We start from the raw sequence: 18,346 nt of genomic DNA, 5'->3' as shown, positions 1-18,346 counted from the left end.
GAGCGATGCGTCGTCTGAGACCCAGTTCTATTAGGATACAACCTCGGAGAGCATACGAGATATTGTCGTTCCAGAACGAAAGATAGCCCTATGAAGAGGTAAATGAAGGAGTAAAGCGGTGGAGGAGAGACCGGACCTGTTTATCCTTGAGGCCTAGCAGCAGAACCTCCTCCATGAACGTCAGCTTTGGCATTTTCCCATCGAGTCTGGCTTCGTCGCTCGCCTCTTGTGCGAGGTCTCTAGGATCGTATGCGATTTTGCTGCCGCCTTCGAAAGCTGAGCCGGCGTGGAGGGCTGTGGGGGGTGTTGCGGAGCCATTGTGAGGGGAGTGGACGGGGGACGCTGAGAGCAACGTCGGGCGCCTATTGTCGTCGTCGTCGTCGTCTGTGGTAGTCTGTGCGACGCGTCTGCGTGAGAGCCCAGTAGCGGAACTACGTGAGTGGTGTAGGGTAGAGAGCTGAAGCAGTTGACATTTGTACTAGGAAGGAAGGGAGGGATGAAAACTTCCTAGCAACGCTGATGCTGCATGAGCGTGAGTCGAGCCTGAGCTTCCATAGAATAACCCAGATAGAGGACGTGGCACAGCCGAACTTACCAAGGCTTGATAATCACCAATATGCTGCCAAATGCAAGTGAAAACGCATTATTATATATTACGCACAAACTCAGCTTTAGAATACTTTCAAAGTCTATAGCACTGTCCTCATTGACATCACCCTCTCCTCCTTCCCTTTCCCTCCAAGTCAGTCTTCCTCAACCTTATACTCTTGGGTGTAATCTCCACCATTTCCTCCTCACTCATATAGCTCAACATCTCCTCCAAGCCCATGAACCTCGGCGACCCCAACACAAGCTTATCATCTGCCATCACCGTTCTAAAATTTGTCAATTGTTTTTTCAAACACGGATTGACATGCAACGTCTGTGGTTTGTTACATTCGCCTATGATCATTCCCGGGTATACTAAAATAAAGAAATGAATAAGAATAAGAAAGACGATGATGAAGAAACGCACCTTGAGTATTAGGTTCAATAAACATCACACCTCTCGCCTGTAACGGTGCCATAGCATACCCCGAACTCACACCATTCACCATCGAAACCAAACTCCCCTTGTCCCCTCTCCCCGTATTCGCAATCAATCCCTGCTTCACCGGCTCGTACCCCTTGAAAATATGATTCAACGTCCCCTGCCCATGCACATCCGTCTTAAATTCTCCCGCCAAATATGACAGTAACCCTCTCGAAGGGATATGCACCGTGATTTTCACAAAATCGTCGGAAGACGGATCATATGAAACTAAAGTTCCTTTGCGGAGAGTGAGTTTTTCGACTACTGTCCCGGCATACTGTTCTTTGACGATGATATTGCATTCTTCTACTGGTTCTAACCATTGTCCAGGATTTTCTTCATCACGGATAAATACCGCTTTCGGCGCCCCTACACAGAGTTCAAATCCTTCTCGACGAAGCGTCTCGAGTAAGACGCCGAGATGTAAGACGCCGCGACCGCGGATTTCGAGGGATTCGGCAGTGGGTCCGGGAAGGACTTTTAAAGCGATGTTGGTTTGGGATTCTTTGAGGAGACGTTGGCGGATGAGTTGGGAGGTAAGTTTTGTACCTTCTTTTCCTGAAAAGGGCGAATCGTTGGGGTGGATCATGATTGAAATTGTCGGCGGGTCTATCGGCGTCGTCTACTATGACATTAATATATGGGCGAAAATAGAAGGAGAGACATACGGGCAAGGGTTGAAGACCTTTCTCGTCCCATCCATCAGGACGAATGAGAGTCGCATTAACACCCACCACGACGTCCTCACTCAGCCCTTTAATCCCGGCAATAGACACGATTTCGCCCGCGCCAGCCACATCCCTCTCCTCCCTCTCCAACCCCTTCCTAATCAAAATCTTTTTCACTTTCCCCTCCCCAATTTTCTTTCCTTCCGAATCGATAGCCCAGATGGTATCATTGACCGCGAGAGTACCGCTATGGATACGGCCGAGATGTAAGAGACCGAGGTATGGATCGTGTTCGAGTTGGACTGAGAGCATAGAGAAAGGATCGGTGGTGGGGAGATGAGTGGGAGCAGGGACGTGTGAGAGGATGAGGTCGAAGAGAGGTCCCATGGAGGTTGAGGAGGGAGTCATAGTGGTCGACGCCCAGCCCTGTTTTGCTGACGCGTAGAGCAGCGGATACTCGGCCTGTTCGTCTGTTGCACCCAGCGTAGCAAAAAGATCAAACAAATCACTTTCCACCTGAGGCACACGCGACGTCTGTCTATCGACTTTGTTCACAACCACCAATGGCCTACAAGACATTCAGCAAAGGAGAAGAAAGCTTTCAACAGCACACATTACCGTAAACCTCGACTGAGAGCTTTACTCAAAACGAAACGTGTTTGAGTCATTGGGCCTTCGGTAGCATCGACAATCAACGCAACTCCGTCCACCATACTCATAATTCTCTCGACTTCTCCACCAAAATCGGCATGTCCAGGTGTATCCACGATATTAATCAAATTTCCCTGAAAATTGATACTGGTACATTTGGACAGGATAGTGATACCGCGTTCGCGTTCGAGGTCGTTGGAATCCATGACGCGGGTAGCCAGAACATCGCCAGGAGAGGCGGAAGATGGAAGTTCAGAAGTGAGAGTGCCGGATTGCCGAAGGAGTTGGTCTACGAGGGTTGTTTTTCCATGATCAACTGGTGAAAGAAAATGAGAACAATTGTCACAACATTTTTCGAGAAAGTTACCATGGGCGATGATGGCAATGTTGCGGATGCGCTCTGGAGAAAACGAGGCAGCGGTGGCAAACGAGCGAAAACGGAAGCTGCAGCGCAGGTGATGGCACTGCAAAACCCTCCTCAGCATTCGCGACAACGATATTGCATCGCAGGGCTTGTTGTGATGTGGTTTGATGTACAATGTGTGCAAACACAGCCACATGTATTGAGTGAGCCATCTTCTTCCTCGCTATGAAGCTTAGGCTCGTCAAGATTGTAATATTCAAAAGGTTTTTCCTGTGTTCTTTGCATTTTTCACTTTCGACACCGTCAGCATCGGAGGAGATGGGGCAGATACTCGCACGGAATGAAGTACATCTCGGTTGGCATTTCATGAGTATAGCACACACATTATGAATTGATTGACACATAAAAACTTTGTATAATTATAACGGTGAACACCTAAACGAAGAACAGAAGCACGAATAGCAGAAAGAAAAGAAAAAAAAAAGAGCAACAAGATACCAATGTCATCCCCAGACGACGAATGAACACGAAAATTACTCGAAAGCAAAAAAAAAAAAGACTCTCTTCGAACATACCAATTAATACTTGTCAGTCATTCGGCAAGGCCATGAATCCCAATCTCTACGCGGCCGCGGCGCCCAATGATCCCAATCCTTCTCTCTCTCCTTCTCTTTACTCCGCGACCTTTCGCCATCTCGTTCGTATTTCGCCCTATCATTTCCCAACCGCTTCGCGCTACTACTACTGCTACTACTACTATTGCTGATTCCCATTCCCATAGCCATCATACTACTCAGAGGATCTCGATGAAGGTGATGCGATGGCGTTGTAACAGCAACAGGAGGACGTGGTGGTAAACCGGCACTTGGAGGAATGGATGTCGGTGTTGGAGTAGCTGTAGGTGTACCCGGTGTAGACGAGTTCGGCGTGTTCGACATGGACGTGTTCCGAGTGGCGGGAATCCTTGTGTTGATGGCATGGGGCCGAGTGCCCACTTTGGCGCAGCTCGTGGACGGCGTCGAGCGTACACACTCAGCCGGCCTCGCATCCTTGACCTTGTTGATAGGCGGGGATACAGGTCGTCGAGGGGAAGTATTCGTCGGAGGCGGAGGTTGAGGTGGAGGGGATGCATGAGGTGGTGGGGGAGGTACCGATGGAGGCAGCGTCGAGGTCGACGCGTGTGGCGCTGGGCCGGCAGAAGAGAAAGACCTCGGCGTTGATCCTACTAACGCTCTCGGACCAGTCGGAGGTGTAACACGCGAAAGACCAGACATCAGTCTATACGCTCGTGGTGCAGTTGGAGCAGATTTCGGAGGGGGGTTGTAGGGTGCAGCCGGCGGCGGCGGTGCTGCGTACAAAGCTGCATTCGGCGCAGTTGGAGTCGCTTTCGGAGGCCGTTTATTCGTCAGAGTGGTAGGTGATTGGGAACGAGATATCGAAGGTGGTGGGGCAACAGAGGTGGGAATGGGCGTTGGAGGCGGCAGTGAAGAGCGTTTCGACGCGATCTCCTTGCCCTCACGAGTGACGAGGGGCTTCAAAGACGGCCGTGATGGTGATACTTCACGCTTCTCAGGTACCGCCTGTTTGGCCCTTGCAGTTGCTACACATACAAAGTGAGTTCATATCGCGAACATCGAAGAACGTGCGCACCTGGAGACTCTATATCCACACACCCTTCCTTCCTCTCTTCTGCGCAATCTTTCAATTCCTGCCCCAGCTTCTTGTACTCCTCCGCGAAATTTTCCCACTTTACTTCGTGTGGACGCGGAAAAATAGCGGCCAATATGAGCCTCCGTCGCTCCAACTCTGCTTTCTCTTTCCTCTCCTCCTCCTTTTTCTCCCGCTCCTCTCTTAGTTTCCTCTCCCGCGCCTCCTTTATCTTTCTCTCCCGCTCCTCCCTCGCCCTCTTCAACTTTTCCTCAATTAGATCGTCCCGTGCCGACTGCGCGATAACCGACCACAAGCTATTCTGCTTTGAACTTTCTAGGACCAACGACGATATTGACGTTGGGGGCGTAGAAACCGATGACGATGAAGGGGTCGACGACACCCCAGTGGCTGGCGGAGGAGACGAGGATGACGAGGGAAGTTTGGATGACGAGGGAGCGCCAGTATGTCGCATTTCGGAACGTAGTTTCACGGGTAGCGTCGTTATGCGTGGAACAAACTTGGGAGGCTAATAAAAATCGGTCACTGAGCAATTCACAAAAAGGAAAACCACGTACGTCTGGAGTTTTGGCTTTGGTAGTCTCGATCGGCGTGCTCACAACGGCTGGTGCTTCCACCATGGGTGACCCGATACTCTCGTCCTTTCCAGGATTTTCCTCCCTTAGCTTCTTTTTCCTCGCGGCAAAGTCCTTTAATGACAGTTTCACTTTCGGCGCTGTGGGGGTGGGTGGGGGTGGCGGAGATACTGATTCCATAAGATTGGTTGACGCGGGTGGAGGTGGGGAGAGTGTCAGATCGATGAATGTGTGCTTGGATGGGGGTGGAGAGGGTGAAGCGGTCCACGCGTCCTCTGACAGCGATGGGAGTTCTCCTTCTTCGAGCTCATCCTCGATCTCTATCGTCCCTTTGCCCTCTAATGGAGATGCTGGTTGTGGCGGTAACATGGGCGGGGGAGTAGGCGTAGGAGGAGACATGGGTGATGACGGTTCATCCACAGGTTCAGGTGGTGGTGATTCGGGAGAGTCTCGGATGACTTCCTCGTCTTTGACCGGCTGCACTAGTTCCACTGGCTCTGGAGAGTCTGGAATTATTACTGGCTCGGAAGAGTCCCGTCCGGGTAATTTCTCGGCTCGAGGTGATGGGGGCGTCGTGATGGCCGTAGAGGTGGGCGATACATGTCGATGACAGGGTGAATGCGATCTCGAACGTGAACGAGAGATGGATAAAGGCGATACCTCGGTTTCCGTTTTTGTATCCGTGGGAATGGGATCCTTGCGCTCGAAAGGCGTCCATGGCTGATACGGACTCGGTGTAGCCGAGACGACAGACAGGCGGGCAAAGTCGGAAGAGGGGGAGACGACGTCGATGGACATGAGATGCGATGTTGTGGGGAGGGGAGGGGGTGGCATATCTCGAACTAGGTAAAATAAGTAAAGAGTCGTGAAATAGAGTGAAAAACGCACGGGTGACTTTGGAAGTGCTTGGGATGGGGGTGTGTATTCCCAAGCCGATAGGGAGCTGCTGCTTCCACCTCTTGCGCATTCGGGGCGGCATTCGATCTTCGTCTTCGAACGAGGCGGTGCGTCGCATACGAGGGGGAGCAGAGAGACTCTCCCTTTCCTTTCCTTTTCGAGTACACATCTCAACGCCGGCCATACCGCTAGAGGAAGGAACGCGCTCTCGGGTTCGAAAGCCCCGTTGCTTGCCTATGAGGGGGCCGAGATCGACGTTGAGGAGACGGTCGTGTTCGACGAAAGCGGCCATTTGATTGAGGACACAGTCTCGTGCTTTTGAGCCGCATGCACAGGTGGTAAAGTTGGAAGAGAGGGCATGGAGAATGTCGGCCATTTGTTTGCGAAGGTGCTGGACGTGCTGAGGACTGGGGCTGGGCATGGGTAAGGGGGTAGAAACAGTGAGAAAAGAGAGGGGACTGACGGAAAGGCGTGGGGGGATTGGATGAGGGCAGGGAGAGAATGAACAACGTTGCCGTCGTCCCATTCCCAGCCGAGAACGACTTCTTCGTTGGGCTTGAGGTCTCGGATTGCAAATACGCCGAACGAAAGAGAATCTGGGGGGGAGAGGACAGGTCGGAGGACGGCGTTCGGTCTGCATCCGCTTCGGAGATATCGCGAGTTGTCACCTGCCTGGCGGGCATCGAGGGCGAGGTCGAGGGGAGGACCGAGGAGGTGAACAAAGGGTTTTGGCATGCCGAGGTGAGCGTAGGCGTTGAGAGGATCGGCGAGGTAGGTAGAGGAGGGGACGATGTGGGCGGTAAAGGGGGCGATAAAGTCGTGGGAGCGAACGGGGGCGGCGGTGTGAACGGCGTAGGCGGGGGGAAGGATGGAAGGGTTGGTAAAAGGGGAGAGGGGTGACTGGGGTGGGAGTTGCTTGAGGGTGGTAGGCGGGGGCGGGTGGGGTGGTCGGGCGACAGGGGGTGGCGGGGTCGTCGTCGTCGTCGGTGAGGGCAGTGATACCACGCCAGTGATGAGCATAGCGACGGAGGGTCTCTCGAGCGTCGGGATGGACGATGTCGGTGGCGATGGGGACAAAAGCGTGGGTGGAGGGTTCGTCCGAGTCGGCGAGCTCGCGGTGTCGGATACGGCGGTGTTTGGTGGCCCGGTGTTGTCGAGCGCGTTGAAGACGTTCTGCAGCATCGCGGTTGACGGGTCTGGGTCTGCACAAGACACACTTCCACTCGTCGGGAACAGCGCCGTTGACGATGTCGTAGCAAGCCGCGTGAGACCAGCGCTGGCACTTGTCGCAGGCAATCGAAAAGCCGTCGTCGTGCTCGAAGCCGCAGATGCACCGAATTCCGTCCTCCTCCACCTTGCGCTTCACGGGCAACATGGCTGCCTACAACAGCCATCTCGCATTTTCACTTCTTCTGCTGACAAAGCATCTGCTCTTATGATCCCTCCCACCACTCACACTCTGCACAACATCACCCTTTCTCTCGCTACGGCTCTCGTCGCCCTCGCCTCTCTCGCTTTTACCACTTTTATTATCCTCCCCCTCTCTCTCTTCAGGCCATTCCTCGTTTCTCCCCAGGTTAAACCCAAAGTCGTCCTGGTCATCGGTGCCTCTAGTGGAATCGGCCTCGAGGTCCTCAAACAGTACTCGACCGAGCCCATCACCCTCATCGCCGCCTCTAGCAACCTCGCCAAGCTCAAGTCTGCCATCGAGTCTCTCGGCCCCACCAACGCATCCATTCACCTCAAGCAGATCAACCTCAAAGACGCGTCCAAGATCATCAAGAATGCTATAGGCGACATTGACAAGGCTTACGGTCCCCTCACCCATCTCTATGCCGTCAGCGGAATCTCCAACCACCTCGACCCCAACTCGCCCTGGGATCTTCAAGTCACCGAAGCCATGATCAGCGTCAACATCTCTGGCACCGTCACCGCCGTCCTCTCCGCCTATGAACTCATGAAAGAGCGCTCTTATGGAAAAATCGTACGCTCATCCCATTTATATGCGCATATACTCACTTTTTCCCAGTGCATCGTCGGTTCTCTCGCCGGTTACTATTCTCCCGCCAACATGATCTCCTATGCCTCTACCAAAGCCTTCATCAACACCTTTGGTATCAATCTCCGCTCTTTGGCCGCTCCCTACGGTGTCGACGTCGTCACTGTCGCTCCAGGTCTCATCAAGTCCCGCATGACTGATCAAATGCGCTCCCAAGGTAGTACTGTTCCCGCCTTTGAATACGAGTCTACTTTAGGTATGGCTTCTGCCATGGTCCACGCCGTCGAAACCGGAGGCATCCCACTCGTCGCTTGGCCTTGGCGTCAATCCCTCATTTTCTACTCCTTACAAGGTAACTTTTTGCACTCGTTTACTTCCATTCATTCACCCCCTCTAGCTTTAAATCCTATCTGTGATTCTCTTGGCCGTTTTATAGCCTTCAAAGCACGTCTAACCGGCAAGAAGATCACTTAATGACGCAATCTGTCCTTTTATTACATGTGTATAAATAGCCAATACGATAAAGATCATCTATGTCCGTCTCTTCTTGGCCGCTGGCCCTTCTTCATGTCCTCTTTTTCTCTTCTGGTTATTCCTAGACGACAAAGTGAGCATCAACTTGTATAGTGAACGATACACTTGCCATGAAGTCGACCATGGATCATTTAACGGAAAATCCCAAGACTGCCCCACAATCTGCGGAATCTGAGGTTGTGGGAACTGTACACTGCCAAAAGACGACAGCTCGACGGACGTTTCCCGACTAACATTCGGAGGTTGCGGGAACTGTACAGCGCCAAAAGGCTGCAACTCGACGGACGTTTCTCGACTAACTAGCGCTGTCGAAGTCCCACTCGATGACCGAGACATACCGGTCTCAAATTGAAGTTCGGGTGAAGGTGGGATCACCTCGAATGTGTATTCTGGTTCAATCCAACTCGTATCGACTGGAACACTCAGAAACTGTTCTGAAAGTGTGTTTCCTAATGGTTCAGAGGAATAGAGGGGTTCATTGGTGACTCCAGTAGTTTGAATCGGTTCAGAGGAATAGAGGGGTTCATCGGTGACTCCAGTAGTTTGAATCGGTTCAGAGGAATAGAGCGGTTCATCGGTGACTCCAGTAGTTTGAATCGGTTCATGAACCTGAGGATAAGGATTTTTCTCAACAGTGACACGAGGGTAGGGATTTTCCTCAACAGTGACACGAGGGTAGGGGTTTTTCTCAGCAGTGACACGAGGGTAGGGATTTCTCCCAACAGTAGATTTGCCAGTGACTTTGCCCCGCCCTCGGTTCGGTGAAGCTGATTTTCCCCGTCTCGAGGCTCGTTCGGGGTAACGCTTCGCAACATATTCATCAACCACCGAGGATGATTCGATCTCTCTGTCCTTTTGTGGGGAGAGGCAATCGCAGAGTCGTCGATGAAACGATGCAGAAGTATAGAGGTTTCGAACATACTCCAACTGTTTATCCGACCAACGGTATTTGACTCGGTTATCCGGATCCTTCGCACATCGTTCGCCCAGAAATTTGATGAATAACCGTACATCTTGCGCAAACATGTAAGCCAGGTTTTTCTCGTCGTCGTCTGTAAATGACCCGTTGTTCCCTGGCATGAGTTAGTAAGAATGAGGATAGACTAGATATCTCATAGATTAGAGACGGGGTTACTTAAGTCTCCGCGAATACAACAACATAATGACTGGGTTTATTTTTAGCCCTTGTATTAAGTAGCCACATTCTGTTGACGACCATCATGTGGGGAAACTAACGAAGTACTGTGTCAGAGCTCAACTCGGTTACCAGTCACCACTGTTATTATTGCAGGTACTACAGACAGCAACCCTTGTTGCCAGGGTCATTCTCCGCAACCTTGTTGCCGAAATCTCACTTGACGTCCAATTCCACTTCGAGTCCACAATTAATTGAGCTATGACTGGCTAGTTCCACAAAAGAGTAGCTTGAATGTATTCTAAATTTCGGGGCTCACGGCATTATCACAAGTCTAGAGGGCAGAGGTATCGTATGCAGCAGCCTTCAAGTCGCTTGGTAGATCTCCTGCGCTGGCTACTTGCTTTTGTTGCCTTGCATTGTCAACACTGAGATAGGTATCTTGCGAAATTGATAAGACAGATTGACCTCGAATCATAGGGATGATCGCTTACTCCAAAAGAGGCTTACGCCGCACATAGTCACCAGACGAAGATGAGGTGGTACAAATGCAAAGTTGAGAGCTTGGGTTGGAAGATAGACAGCCCTAATATAACGTTGAGTTTGCAATCGAGTTCAATTTGAAGGAGCTCACCAGTTTCGTAAAAGGGTCGGGACGTAGGCCTGACAAACAATGAGGCAAGTCAAGACGGGAATAAGGCACGACTCACTGCCTGAATTCTGGGAATCGCTTCGTCAATCTTTCCCTCGAGCAAACACATGGACCCATAGAAATAAACGACAGCGACTAAGATGGAGTGAGACGTAGTCAAAAGACCCACGAAACAGAACTCACGCGGTGTAAGCAATCCTTGGTCGAGCCATACCTACTTTGAACAATCAGCACATCTCTAGTAAGAGAATTTGGCAAATATACTCGGTAAATTAGAGCGCGAGCTGGACTTGAGAAACTGATTCTGTTCAGGGTGCTATACCACCAGGTCATAGGAGGACCGAAGAAAAAAGCTGGGATGGTTGGGAAGAACACGACAAACGAGCGAGGGAGATTGCCAACCTCCGTAGACGGTCATACGCGTAGTACGTGCGATCTATACCAATGAAAAAGTCAAAAGGCAGTGACATCAAATATAAACTCAAACGCATACATCATGATTCTTGCCCTTCTTCTCTACAAACTGTTGCGCAATGAGATCGCCCGCACCGAAAAGAACAGCAGCCGTGGCACATTGGGTGACGAGAGGTCGTCTAATCAGAGCGGAACTGCCATGCAAGAACTGTTAGCCGTGGCTCGCACAAGGTATGGCTGCACGTACTTGTAGGCTCTGAGAAGGCTCGTCATAAGTCTGTATGTACAACATATCCAAATGCGTACGACGCACAAAGATTCATTCCGGCATTTGCCGACGTGGGAAAACTGATCAGCGCACGTTTGGGCGCCTCGGCCCGGGGGAGCTGCTCTTCGAGAACCGTCGACCAGTGCAAGCACCCATGCCTCGAGCCAAACCTACGAGCAAGGCTCACTCTTAGAAGTCTAACGCGTCTGTGGAGACCAGGACTCGACGGCAGAAGCGCGGAACATTGCCGTGGCACCTGTTCACACGGCGGAAATTTAGCCCCGATATCTCATTTAATTCTCTTCAATCTATCCGCTATCACGTTCAAGATGACCCTGCCCACCAACATCCAGCAGGACGAGTTTTCCGAAGTGCGTCCGTTCAAAAGCTCGAAATACATCACTGACAAGCATCGTTTCAGATCAGAGCCTCTCTTAAGAAGACCTTTGCCTCTGGAAAGACAAAGGCGATACCTTGGCGTCAGCAACAACTCCTGCAGCTTGCTCGTTTAGCGCAGGAAAATGCAGAAGCACTCGCTGAATCGATTCACCGTGATATGGGTAAACCACAGCTCGAGATTTACCTCGCCGAGATCGGGCCCATTGTCCAACGTTCTATCATTTGCGCTAAGAACGTCGCAAAGTGGGCCGAGGATGACGATAAATCAGCCGAGGTCGATGATTGGATGAAATCTTGGCAACCCAAAATTCGTAAAGAACCTAAAGGTGTCGCCCTCATCATTTCGTGAGTTATAGAGGCTCGCGTCTGGTGCTACTGTTTGATTCAGATGCCACCGCATCAGGCCATGGAACTATCCTCTCATCTTATCGTTGCAGCCACTTTATGGCGCTATTGCTGCCGGATGTTGCGCTGTGATCAAGACTTCTGAAATTGCTCCTCACTACTCGAGCCTTCTTGCTCAGCTACTCCCCAAGTACCTTGACACCGATGCCTACAGAGTTGTCGAAGGAGCTGTACCAGAGATCACCCGATTACTTGAATTACAATGTGGGGCTAAAATTTTTATCCGACGCTTCTCTGCACTCTCCCACTCCTTACCTCTCACACATTTTCTATGCTCAGTTACTGATTCGTTTCTCAAACAGGGGACCACATATTCTATACTGGAAATGCTCATATAGCCCGTATAATATCGGCCGCCGCTGCCCGACACCTGACGCCTCTCACACTAGAGCTGGGTGGTAAATCACCTGTGATACTAGATCCAGAGGCCGATATCGACCTCGCTGCCAAACGTATTCTCTACGGGAAAAGTCAAAATGCTGGTCAGGTACGTCATACTGACCGCTGGTAAGTGTCGCATTGCTGATCAACATTCAGCTTTGCGTTTGTCCAGATTACGTTCTCTGCCCAAAGTCTGTGCTTGAGGCGTTCAAACAATCACTTGTTGAACATGCCAAGGCTTTCTGGCCCGAAGGATCACTCAAGTCAGCATCTTTTGGTCGCATTATTTCCGACCTACATTATTCTCGGCTCTCCTCGATGCTTCAAGATACATCAGCCCAGGTTATTTATGGAGGGAGCAAGGATTTTGAAGGAACCGTCGATCCTGCGAAAAGGAAACGTGGTCTGGAGCTTACTATCCTTGAACTGGATAAGGAGCATTGGGATGATGATACTCTGATGAAAGGGTGCGTATCCCTTTCGCATGCTGAAGCTCCCGCCCTATTCATTTGCTTTTTTCCATTAGCGAGTTGTTCGGCCCTTTCTTGCCCATCTTACCAGTCGACGACGTCGATGAAGCCATTCGCTTTGTCAACAGCAAGTGTGTGATGCCTGCTCTATTCAACTTTTCCGCGTATTCACTCGATAACAAGGAGTCACGCTTTGGTCCTATATGCGTTTACCCGCAACGAAGAAACTAAACATAAGAGTCAGTATCGCCTCCTCTGAACCTTACGCTGGCGCCTGACCGGATCGGTAGTTCTGCAAAGTACCTATAGCGGAAATGCCGTATTCAACGATACCTTCCAGCAACTCGCTTGTGCGTTTCATGGTCTAGAGCAAAAAACTTCGATCTCACTGACAAGAACATGTAGGTGGCGAATTACCCTTTGGTGGTGTCGGTGAATCGGGACGTCAGTATTATTCTTTCGATGAAGCTACATTCATCGCCTACTGACTATGGTGCAGATGGACGTCAGATTCTCAAGTATAGTTTTGACATATTCACATATGAGCGGTCCGTCGTGGACTTCCCGAACGAGTTCGTATTCATATCGCTTTCATACTTTTATCTATGGAACACCTAACACACGGTGCACAGGGGCGAGAAATCCAATGACATTCGCTACGCACCTTACACGGATGAGAAATTCAAGGTCCTCTCTGCTGATTCTCGGTTGCCAATTCCGAAGATTGAAGATTTGTAACCAGTGCTAAGATGTTATGTTAAGAGATAGTATATATTTGTTATATATAAGAACTGTTGGGCGAAATATGGAATTAATTGACACGCATATGACCTCGTCTTCTTCCAACGCCTTACTGCTAAAGAATTTGTAAGCGCTATAATAAGTAATGATGAGAATATCTGAGAGATGTCAATGATGTCCCTCGTCGCGCGGTGTTGAGAATGGTGGCCGAGTGTGATGATTGAGAAAATGCTCTCAACAAACCTCTAATCTCAAAATTCGCTCGATTGTGCTGCCTTATCGACTCAGCCATCAGCGCTTTAGCGCTTTTCTGTCCGGCTGTACGAACTCTTCTAAAATGTTCCACAATTTGGTGATCTCGAAGTGTACATTCATCGATAAGGGTTTAACAAGATCAAAAAAGGAGTATGGAGTAACAGTCAAGGTTTCTTTGTGGACTCGATAAACTAGTGATTCCGCTTTTAACTTTAGCATGATCGCATCGTGTAAGTGGCTTATAGCAACCAATGGTATCAAGGTCTTACCTATGCATGCATGAGTTCGGGATCGGCGGCCGGAAGAAGAATACTTGTGGTTTCAATGAAATTTTCGAGAGCATTAGCAGCTTCAGGAGTGCCTAGCAAGTACAATTTGACAGGGTCCAATGGCCTCTCTTTCGCAACTTCTATCCGCATTGATTCAGAAAAATCTCCACTTTGGTTAGGCTTGAGGCCACGAGTTGCAAGCTGTGCCGCTGAAAATGGGCCGAATTCAAGAACAGTGAAATATGGTCCAATAAAAAAAAGCCAAAGGAGCTGCACATTGGGAGGAAGAAGGCCAGATTTTACAGCAGATTTTGCTTGGTCTTCCGCTTGGTACTCGCCAGCTCGTACTAAATTCATGACATCTTCATCTTCACCCACAACATTGGTGGAGGGCAGTAACTCCATAAGCGTGGTAGCCTTTTTGACTTCGCAACCTCCCTGTAAGCGAATATGGGGAGCATTGATATAGTAGCGCCCCAATGTGAAGTCTGGAAGTGATCCGCGTGTGTCAAGAGGTTGGTTGGGTAACTTGGGTTTCCAGGGAATGAACAACTGTGGGAATATGGTATAGCGGTTGCGAGGTGATTTGTGCAGGATCAAAGCCTCCGTGATAACACCGTATGCGTCGAACTCTGTTGGCTCACCCAAAACAGAGCGACGGGCCATCTGCCAGAGATATGCCTGGTCACTTGCAGAGGTCATTGATCACTACTTAATAGCTTCTCTTACGTTAGCCATGGTTCTTGAAACATGGTTCGGTTTACTTGCCTCTAGCTCGAATCTATGGATAATAATACCACAAGTGCGGGAAACCTGGGGCACTCGCGAAGGGAAAAGCTAAACTGTGAAAATGTGAACTGTTCGCATCATCAATCTAATCAATCTAATCATCCGATCGTAAGCCGGGTCGGCTCTTACAAGCGCGACGCGCTCTATCACGTGGCGTGGGCGTGACAACAGGGCACCCTAAGGATGGCCCTGGATGGGTTAGTGAGATGCCTCTTTGACGTAGGTTGTGAGGGCTCATGTTTCCTGCCTCAGGCAAGTATTGTTTTTTTTTTGCTCTCATTTGCAGTTATAGCATATAGTACTACACTCAACCGTCACGGTCGCAATGTTAGACGTTTGGGCTTCTATACTACTTATTTGAATTTACTGACTACGTGTTGAGGATGGAGGACGGTCAGGTAGGCTTCGCTGCATGCCTACTTTCAGGAACACTGTAGATTGAATCAAAGTGTACCGTGGTATCGTATAAATACACATGTATTCTAGGTGTCCTCGACGGTAGCGGGCACACTGTGGTTATATAAGCGATGGGCATGTGATGACGCCACTACATGAGCCGTGATTTTCCTATTCCTACTCCTCTTGGTTCACCTGCTCTTATTAGCAAAGACGTACGTGTAACAGCTCCTCTAGTGCCCGAGCATACTCACCGTTATTCCAGTTTACTATGTTCGCTTGCAGATATATCAAAGGCTTTGAAATCAATCGCTCAAAGGTGGCTGAGCTTGTCGGCCCTGCGAAGGTGGAAAATGCAATCAAGTTCATACTCGAGAAAAACGTTGATTGGGAAGGTTTCAAATATGTGGCTTGTGGAAATCGACCGGACCATAAAGTGACTCGTCCTTTAGTGATAGTACTTGACGATGACAACGACCTGGAGGCGCTGAAGAGTCGGCCGCTGGGCGAGATACACCCTAGCATCCTCAGAGTCCAAGTTGTGCTTGATGGGCCAGAGATATGGGAAAGGGCAGGCTGATGACTCCAGGAGTTTCGGTGAGTCAGATTTTGAACGCGACGGAGTAGTGTTCATGTTTCACTGAATTTGCCTTTCGGTTTCAAGTTATTTATACTTTTTACTTGTATTCCCCGTCGCCGCTATCAGGAACGTCTCTGCCAAGCTACCAACTGGTACCAACCATTTAAACTATGCCAACGGGTAGGGCAGATCGGACGCGCCGACGCGGCAGTTCCTGAAATCATTGTTTTCCATAGTATCCCATACCATCCGTCGCCTGAAAGCAGGCGAACGAGTATGTTCGTCTTATGGGTCTTTCAGCTACGCTTCCCAACTATCAGCCCTCGCGGCTTCCCTTCGTGCCCATGTGCGAGGAGAGTCTAATTTATCCGATACAATTCCTGGTCTTCAGCCTGTCTTCAGCACCACCTCATCTAATCACAGAGGGGGGGGGGGGGGGGGGAAAGCCATCAAGCACTATCACCTGATAGTCGTAGTCCGTAGGTGTTGCCGGCGTCAACTAAAGGAGTTATCGAGGACCCGTTATGACCCAACAGCCGAAGTTTTTCTTTTGATTTTTTAGTCAGCCCGTCCAGCGGAGCGAACCCAACCAGCGAGTTAACTGTGACTCGTTAAAGATATTGCTGAACACACTTACGGGGTCAGTGGGTAACTACATGATGAGCGATAAGACCCGGTTGACATGAATTATAATATGGCGAGCATAAGCTGCTGGCGTGTCAGAACACCGTTGTAAGATTCTGAAAAACACCAGACTCCTTCCCAGTCCACTCTTCCTCGGGCGGGGCAAACAGAGATAAACAAATTTAACGAAGTGGGAAGCCCCGTAACTCGCTGCGAAACTCCTGTAAGCGTTATAATAAGAAAATGTTCTTAACAAATCAGGATTCGCTCGATTGTATTGTCTTAATTGCTTCCAGTGCGAACGTGTGGGAACGTACATGCATAAGTTTGAGATCCAAAGGATCCGAGAAGCTTATTGTTCCTGTATCACTTGTTGTAAATTGGAATTGGGTGGGTGGAAGCAAAAGGACTTTTCTGGCGGTAGGCTAATTTGGCGTGGACGTGACTTACTATCACAAACCCCCACAACCTACACAACGTCAGCCATCGGCACTTCAGCACTTTTCTGTCCGATTGTTGGAGCTATTCGAAATTGTTCCACGGTTCAATGAATTCGAAGTGTATGCTCATTTTCTGGATTTAGCAGCTCCTCGGTATTGTGGTTATATAAGCCATTAATTGCTACGTGATGGCGCCCTGTCTTACTCCTATGTTTGTGCCCCCGTCCTTTTGGCAAACATGTACGTGCAACAACTCCCTTAATGCAAGAATATGCTTACCATTAGTCCAGTATATCAGTATGTACCCTTGCAGATACATCAAAGGCTTTGAAATCTGTTGGTCAAGGGTGGCTGAACTTGTCGGCCCTGAGAAGGTGGAAAATGTAATCAAGTTCATACTCGAAGAAAACGTTGATTGGGAAGGTTTCAAATATGTGGCTTGTGGAGATCGACCGGACCATGAAATGACTCGTCCTTTAGTGATAGTACTTGACGATGACAACGACCTGGAGGCGCTGAAGAATCGGCCGCTGGGCGAGGTACACCCTAGCATTCTCAGAGTGCTAGTTGTGCTTGATGAGCCAGAGGTATGGGAAAGGGCAGCTTGATGACTCCAGGAGTTTTGGCGGGTTACATTTTGAACGCGACGGAGTAGTGTTCATGTTTCACTGATTTGCCTTTCGGTTTCAAGTTATTTATACTTTTTACTTGTATTCCACCTTATCAGGACCCCGGATAATCCCTATATATGTTGGATCCGAAAGAGGGTCATTTTCCGGGCTCCAGGCCAGACCGATTTTTGGCCCTTTTGGGATTTCCTGTCCGGATTTTCACCCGGCCTAAGGCCCTCGCGAAAAATGTTGTCCGGATTTAGGGATCCGGCCTCAAAAATGGCTCAAAAATGGCCCAAAAATCGTAAAAAAATCGTAAAAAATCAGCAAAAAATCGTGGCCCATTGAAACGTCTACTCTAACTCGTAATTTGTGCTCTTCTTTGACAGCTCTGTTACAGCTTCCCTAATGTTCACTATAGACTCCTGTAACTTCTTGAAGATACCATAGTCCTCCAAACCTAACATGAAGCCTGCTCCTGATGGCGTGATATCTATTTGAGAGATCAAGAGAGTCAGAAAATTATATGGATGGAGGAGTAAGAAGTTATGAGTAATGAAAACGGCTGTATTTTCTGTGATAGGCGAAAACTGCTGGCCACGTGGGGGAAGTATGACTGGAAAGAGATAGGGATAGCAACAGCGAAGTTTTTGGCATGTTGAACGTAGCCTGGTAGCTTGGAGCTGTATTTCTTTCCCAACCCGATCCACTCTTCAGAAACAAAATTTGGTGTGATGGTATCATCGTCGAGAGTGATGATTGAAGTCATTTGGGTGGGGTAATGTGAGACTGAATGAAACTGATCATAAAATGCAACTGATCATAACTGCCTACTCTACTGATAACGGCCGATTGTAGCCTACTGCGACTGTCAAAAATTGACGCATATAAGGAGTCGAACCTACGTCTCCTCGTTGAGTTTCGGCCGGCTGAGATCAACTCCTGACCGCTGCACCACGGTGGCTTATGCCTTGCTATGGCGGCGTGTAATGGATCCGGCCTCAGGCCATTATAGGGGTCCGAGGATCCAGCCTCACCCAAAATTCAGTTTTGCCGGAACAGTAAATGGCATCCGGCCTCCCGGCCAAA

The 18,346-nt window shown here is 49.6% G+C and overlaps 10 protein-coding genes across 10 annotated transcripts; 3 read left to right on the top strand and 7 right to left on the bottom strand.

Annotated features, from left to right (window-relative positions):
- Nucleotides 1-630: 630 nt before the first annotated feature.
- Nucleotides 631-2,854, bottom strand: AGABI2DRAFT_227638 (hypothetical protein). The gene is made up of 5 exons (XM_006455906.1): nucleotides 2,759-2,854; nucleotides 2,359-2,707; nucleotides 1,741-2,308; nucleotides 1,016-1,694; nucleotides 631-963 (listed from the first exon to the last, which is right to left on the bottom strand). Exons 2-5 carry the CDS (start codon nucleotides 2,595-2,597, stop codon nucleotides 713-715), a joined length of 1,737 nt encoding a protein of 578 aa, XP_006455969.1. The 5' UTR covers nucleotides 2,598-2,707; nucleotides 2,759-2,854; the 3' UTR covers nucleotides 631-712.
- Nucleotides 2,855-3,333: 479 nt separating this feature from the next.
- AGABI2DRAFT_121880 (hypothetical protein) lies at nucleotides 3,334-6,915 on the bottom strand (the record flags this gene model as incomplete). The annotated part of the gene is made up of 5 exons (XM_006455905.1): nucleotides 3,334-4,355; nucleotides 4,406-4,931; nucleotides 4,981-5,840; nucleotides 5,887-6,308; nucleotides 6,359-6,915. The coding sequence occupies 5 exons, from the start codon at nucleotides 6,913-6,915 to the stop codon at nucleotides 3,334-3,336; spliced, it is 3,387 nt and encodes a 1,128-aa protein (XP_006455968.1).
- A 64-nt stretch (nucleotides 6,916-6,979) lies between these two features.
- AGABI2DRAFT_45796 (hypothetical protein) lies at nucleotides 6,980-7,204 on the bottom strand (the record flags this gene model as incomplete). The annotated part of the gene is made up of 1 exon (XM_006455904.1): nucleotides 6,980-7,204. A coding segment is annotated over one exon (225 nt), but the record flags the coding sequence as incomplete, so codon positions are not given.
- Nucleotides 7,205-7,330: 126 nt separating this feature from the next.
- On the top strand, nucleotides 7,331-8,449 carry AGABI2DRAFT_195251 (hypothetical protein; the record flags this gene model as incomplete). Its single annotated transcript, XM_006455903.1, has 4 exons — nucleotides 7,331-7,409; nucleotides 7,614-7,879; nucleotides 7,925-8,246; nucleotides 8,292-8,449. 4 exons carry the CDS (start codon nucleotides 7,331-7,333, stop codon nucleotides 8,366-8,368), a joined length of 744 nt encoding a protein of 247 aa, XP_006455966.1. The 3' UTR covers nucleotides 8,369-8,449.
- A 586-nt stretch (nucleotides 8,450-9,035) lies between these two features.
- AGABI2DRAFT_195250 (hypothetical protein) lies at nucleotides 9,036-9,469 on the bottom strand (the record flags this gene model as incomplete). The annotated part of the gene is made up of 1 exon (XM_006455902.1): nucleotides 9,036-9,469. A coding segment is annotated over exon 1 (417 nt), but the record flags the coding sequence as incomplete, so codon positions are not given.
- A 428-nt stretch (nucleotides 9,470-9,897) lies between these two features.
- On the bottom strand, nucleotides 9,898-10,825 carry AGABI2DRAFT_76573 (hypothetical protein; the record flags this gene model as incomplete). Its single annotated transcript, XM_006455901.1, has 7 exons — nucleotides 9,898-10,004; nucleotides 10,058-10,149; nucleotides 10,198-10,226; nucleotides 10,274-10,350; nucleotides 10,434-10,568; nucleotides 10,618-10,651; nucleotides 10,709-10,825. Coding segments are annotated over 7 exons (591 nt in total), but the record flags the coding sequence as incomplete, so codon positions are not given.
- A 210-nt stretch (nucleotides 10,826-11,035) lies between these two features.
- AGABI2DRAFT_195248 (hypothetical protein) lies at nucleotides 11,036-13,389 on the top strand. Its single transcript, XM_006455900.1, has 11 exons — nucleotides 11,036-11,268; nucleotides 11,319-11,641; nucleotides 11,700-11,905; nucleotides 12,004-12,188; nucleotides 12,239-12,549; nucleotides 12,609-12,683; nucleotides 12,736-12,791; nucleotides 12,843-12,902; nucleotides 12,958-12,996; nucleotides 13,052-13,124; nucleotides 13,185-13,389. Exons 1-11 carry the CDS (start codon nucleotides 11,227-11,229, stop codon nucleotides 13,288-13,290), a joined length of 1,476 nt encoding a protein of 491 aa, XP_006455963.1. The 5' UTR covers nucleotides 11,036-11,226; the 3' UTR covers nucleotides 13,291-13,389.
- A 428-nt stretch (nucleotides 13,390-13,817) lies between these two features.
- AGABI2DRAFT_76346 (hypothetical protein) lies at nucleotides 13,818-14,483 on the bottom strand (the record flags this gene model as incomplete). Its single annotated transcript, XM_006455899.1, has 1 exon — nucleotides 13,818-14,483. The coding sequence occupies one exon, from the start codon at nucleotides 14,481-14,483 to the stop codon at nucleotides 13,818-13,820; it is 666 nt and encodes a 221-aa protein (XP_006455962.1).
- A 681-nt stretch (nucleotides 14,484-15,164) lies between these two features.
- On the top strand, nucleotides 15,165-15,979 carry AGABI2DRAFT_195247 (hypothetical protein). The gene is made up of 3 exons (XM_006455898.1): nucleotides 15,165-15,217; nucleotides 15,268-15,599; nucleotides 15,667-15,979. Exons 2-3 carry the CDS (start codon nucleotides 15,564-15,566, stop codon nucleotides 15,943-15,945), a joined length of 315 nt encoding a protein of 104 aa, XP_006455961.1. The 5' UTR covers nucleotides 15,165-15,217; nucleotides 15,268-15,563; the 3' UTR covers nucleotides 15,946-15,979.
- Nucleotides 15,980-17,610: 1,631 nt separating this feature from the next.
- AGABI2DRAFT_145944 (hypothetical protein) lies at nucleotides 17,611-18,026 on the bottom strand (the record flags this gene model as incomplete). Its single annotated transcript, XM_006455897.1, has 2 exons — nucleotides 17,611-17,750; nucleotides 17,849-18,026. 2 exons carry the CDS (start codon nucleotides 18,024-18,026, stop codon nucleotides 17,611-17,613), a joined length of 318 nt encoding a protein of 105 aa, XP_006455960.1.
- Nucleotides 18,027-18,346: the final 320 nt, after the last annotated feature.

Source organism: Agaricus bisporus (genome assembly GCF_000300575.1).
Source record: "Agaricus bisporus var. bisporus H97 unplaced genomic scaffold AGABI2scaffold_11, whole genome shotgun sequence".
Classification (NCBI taxonomy): Eukaryota; Fungi; Basidiomycota; class Agaricomycetes; order Agaricales; family Agaricaceae; genus Agaricus; species Agaricus bisporus.
This window is presented reverse-complemented; position numbering and strand designations above follow the sequence as displayed.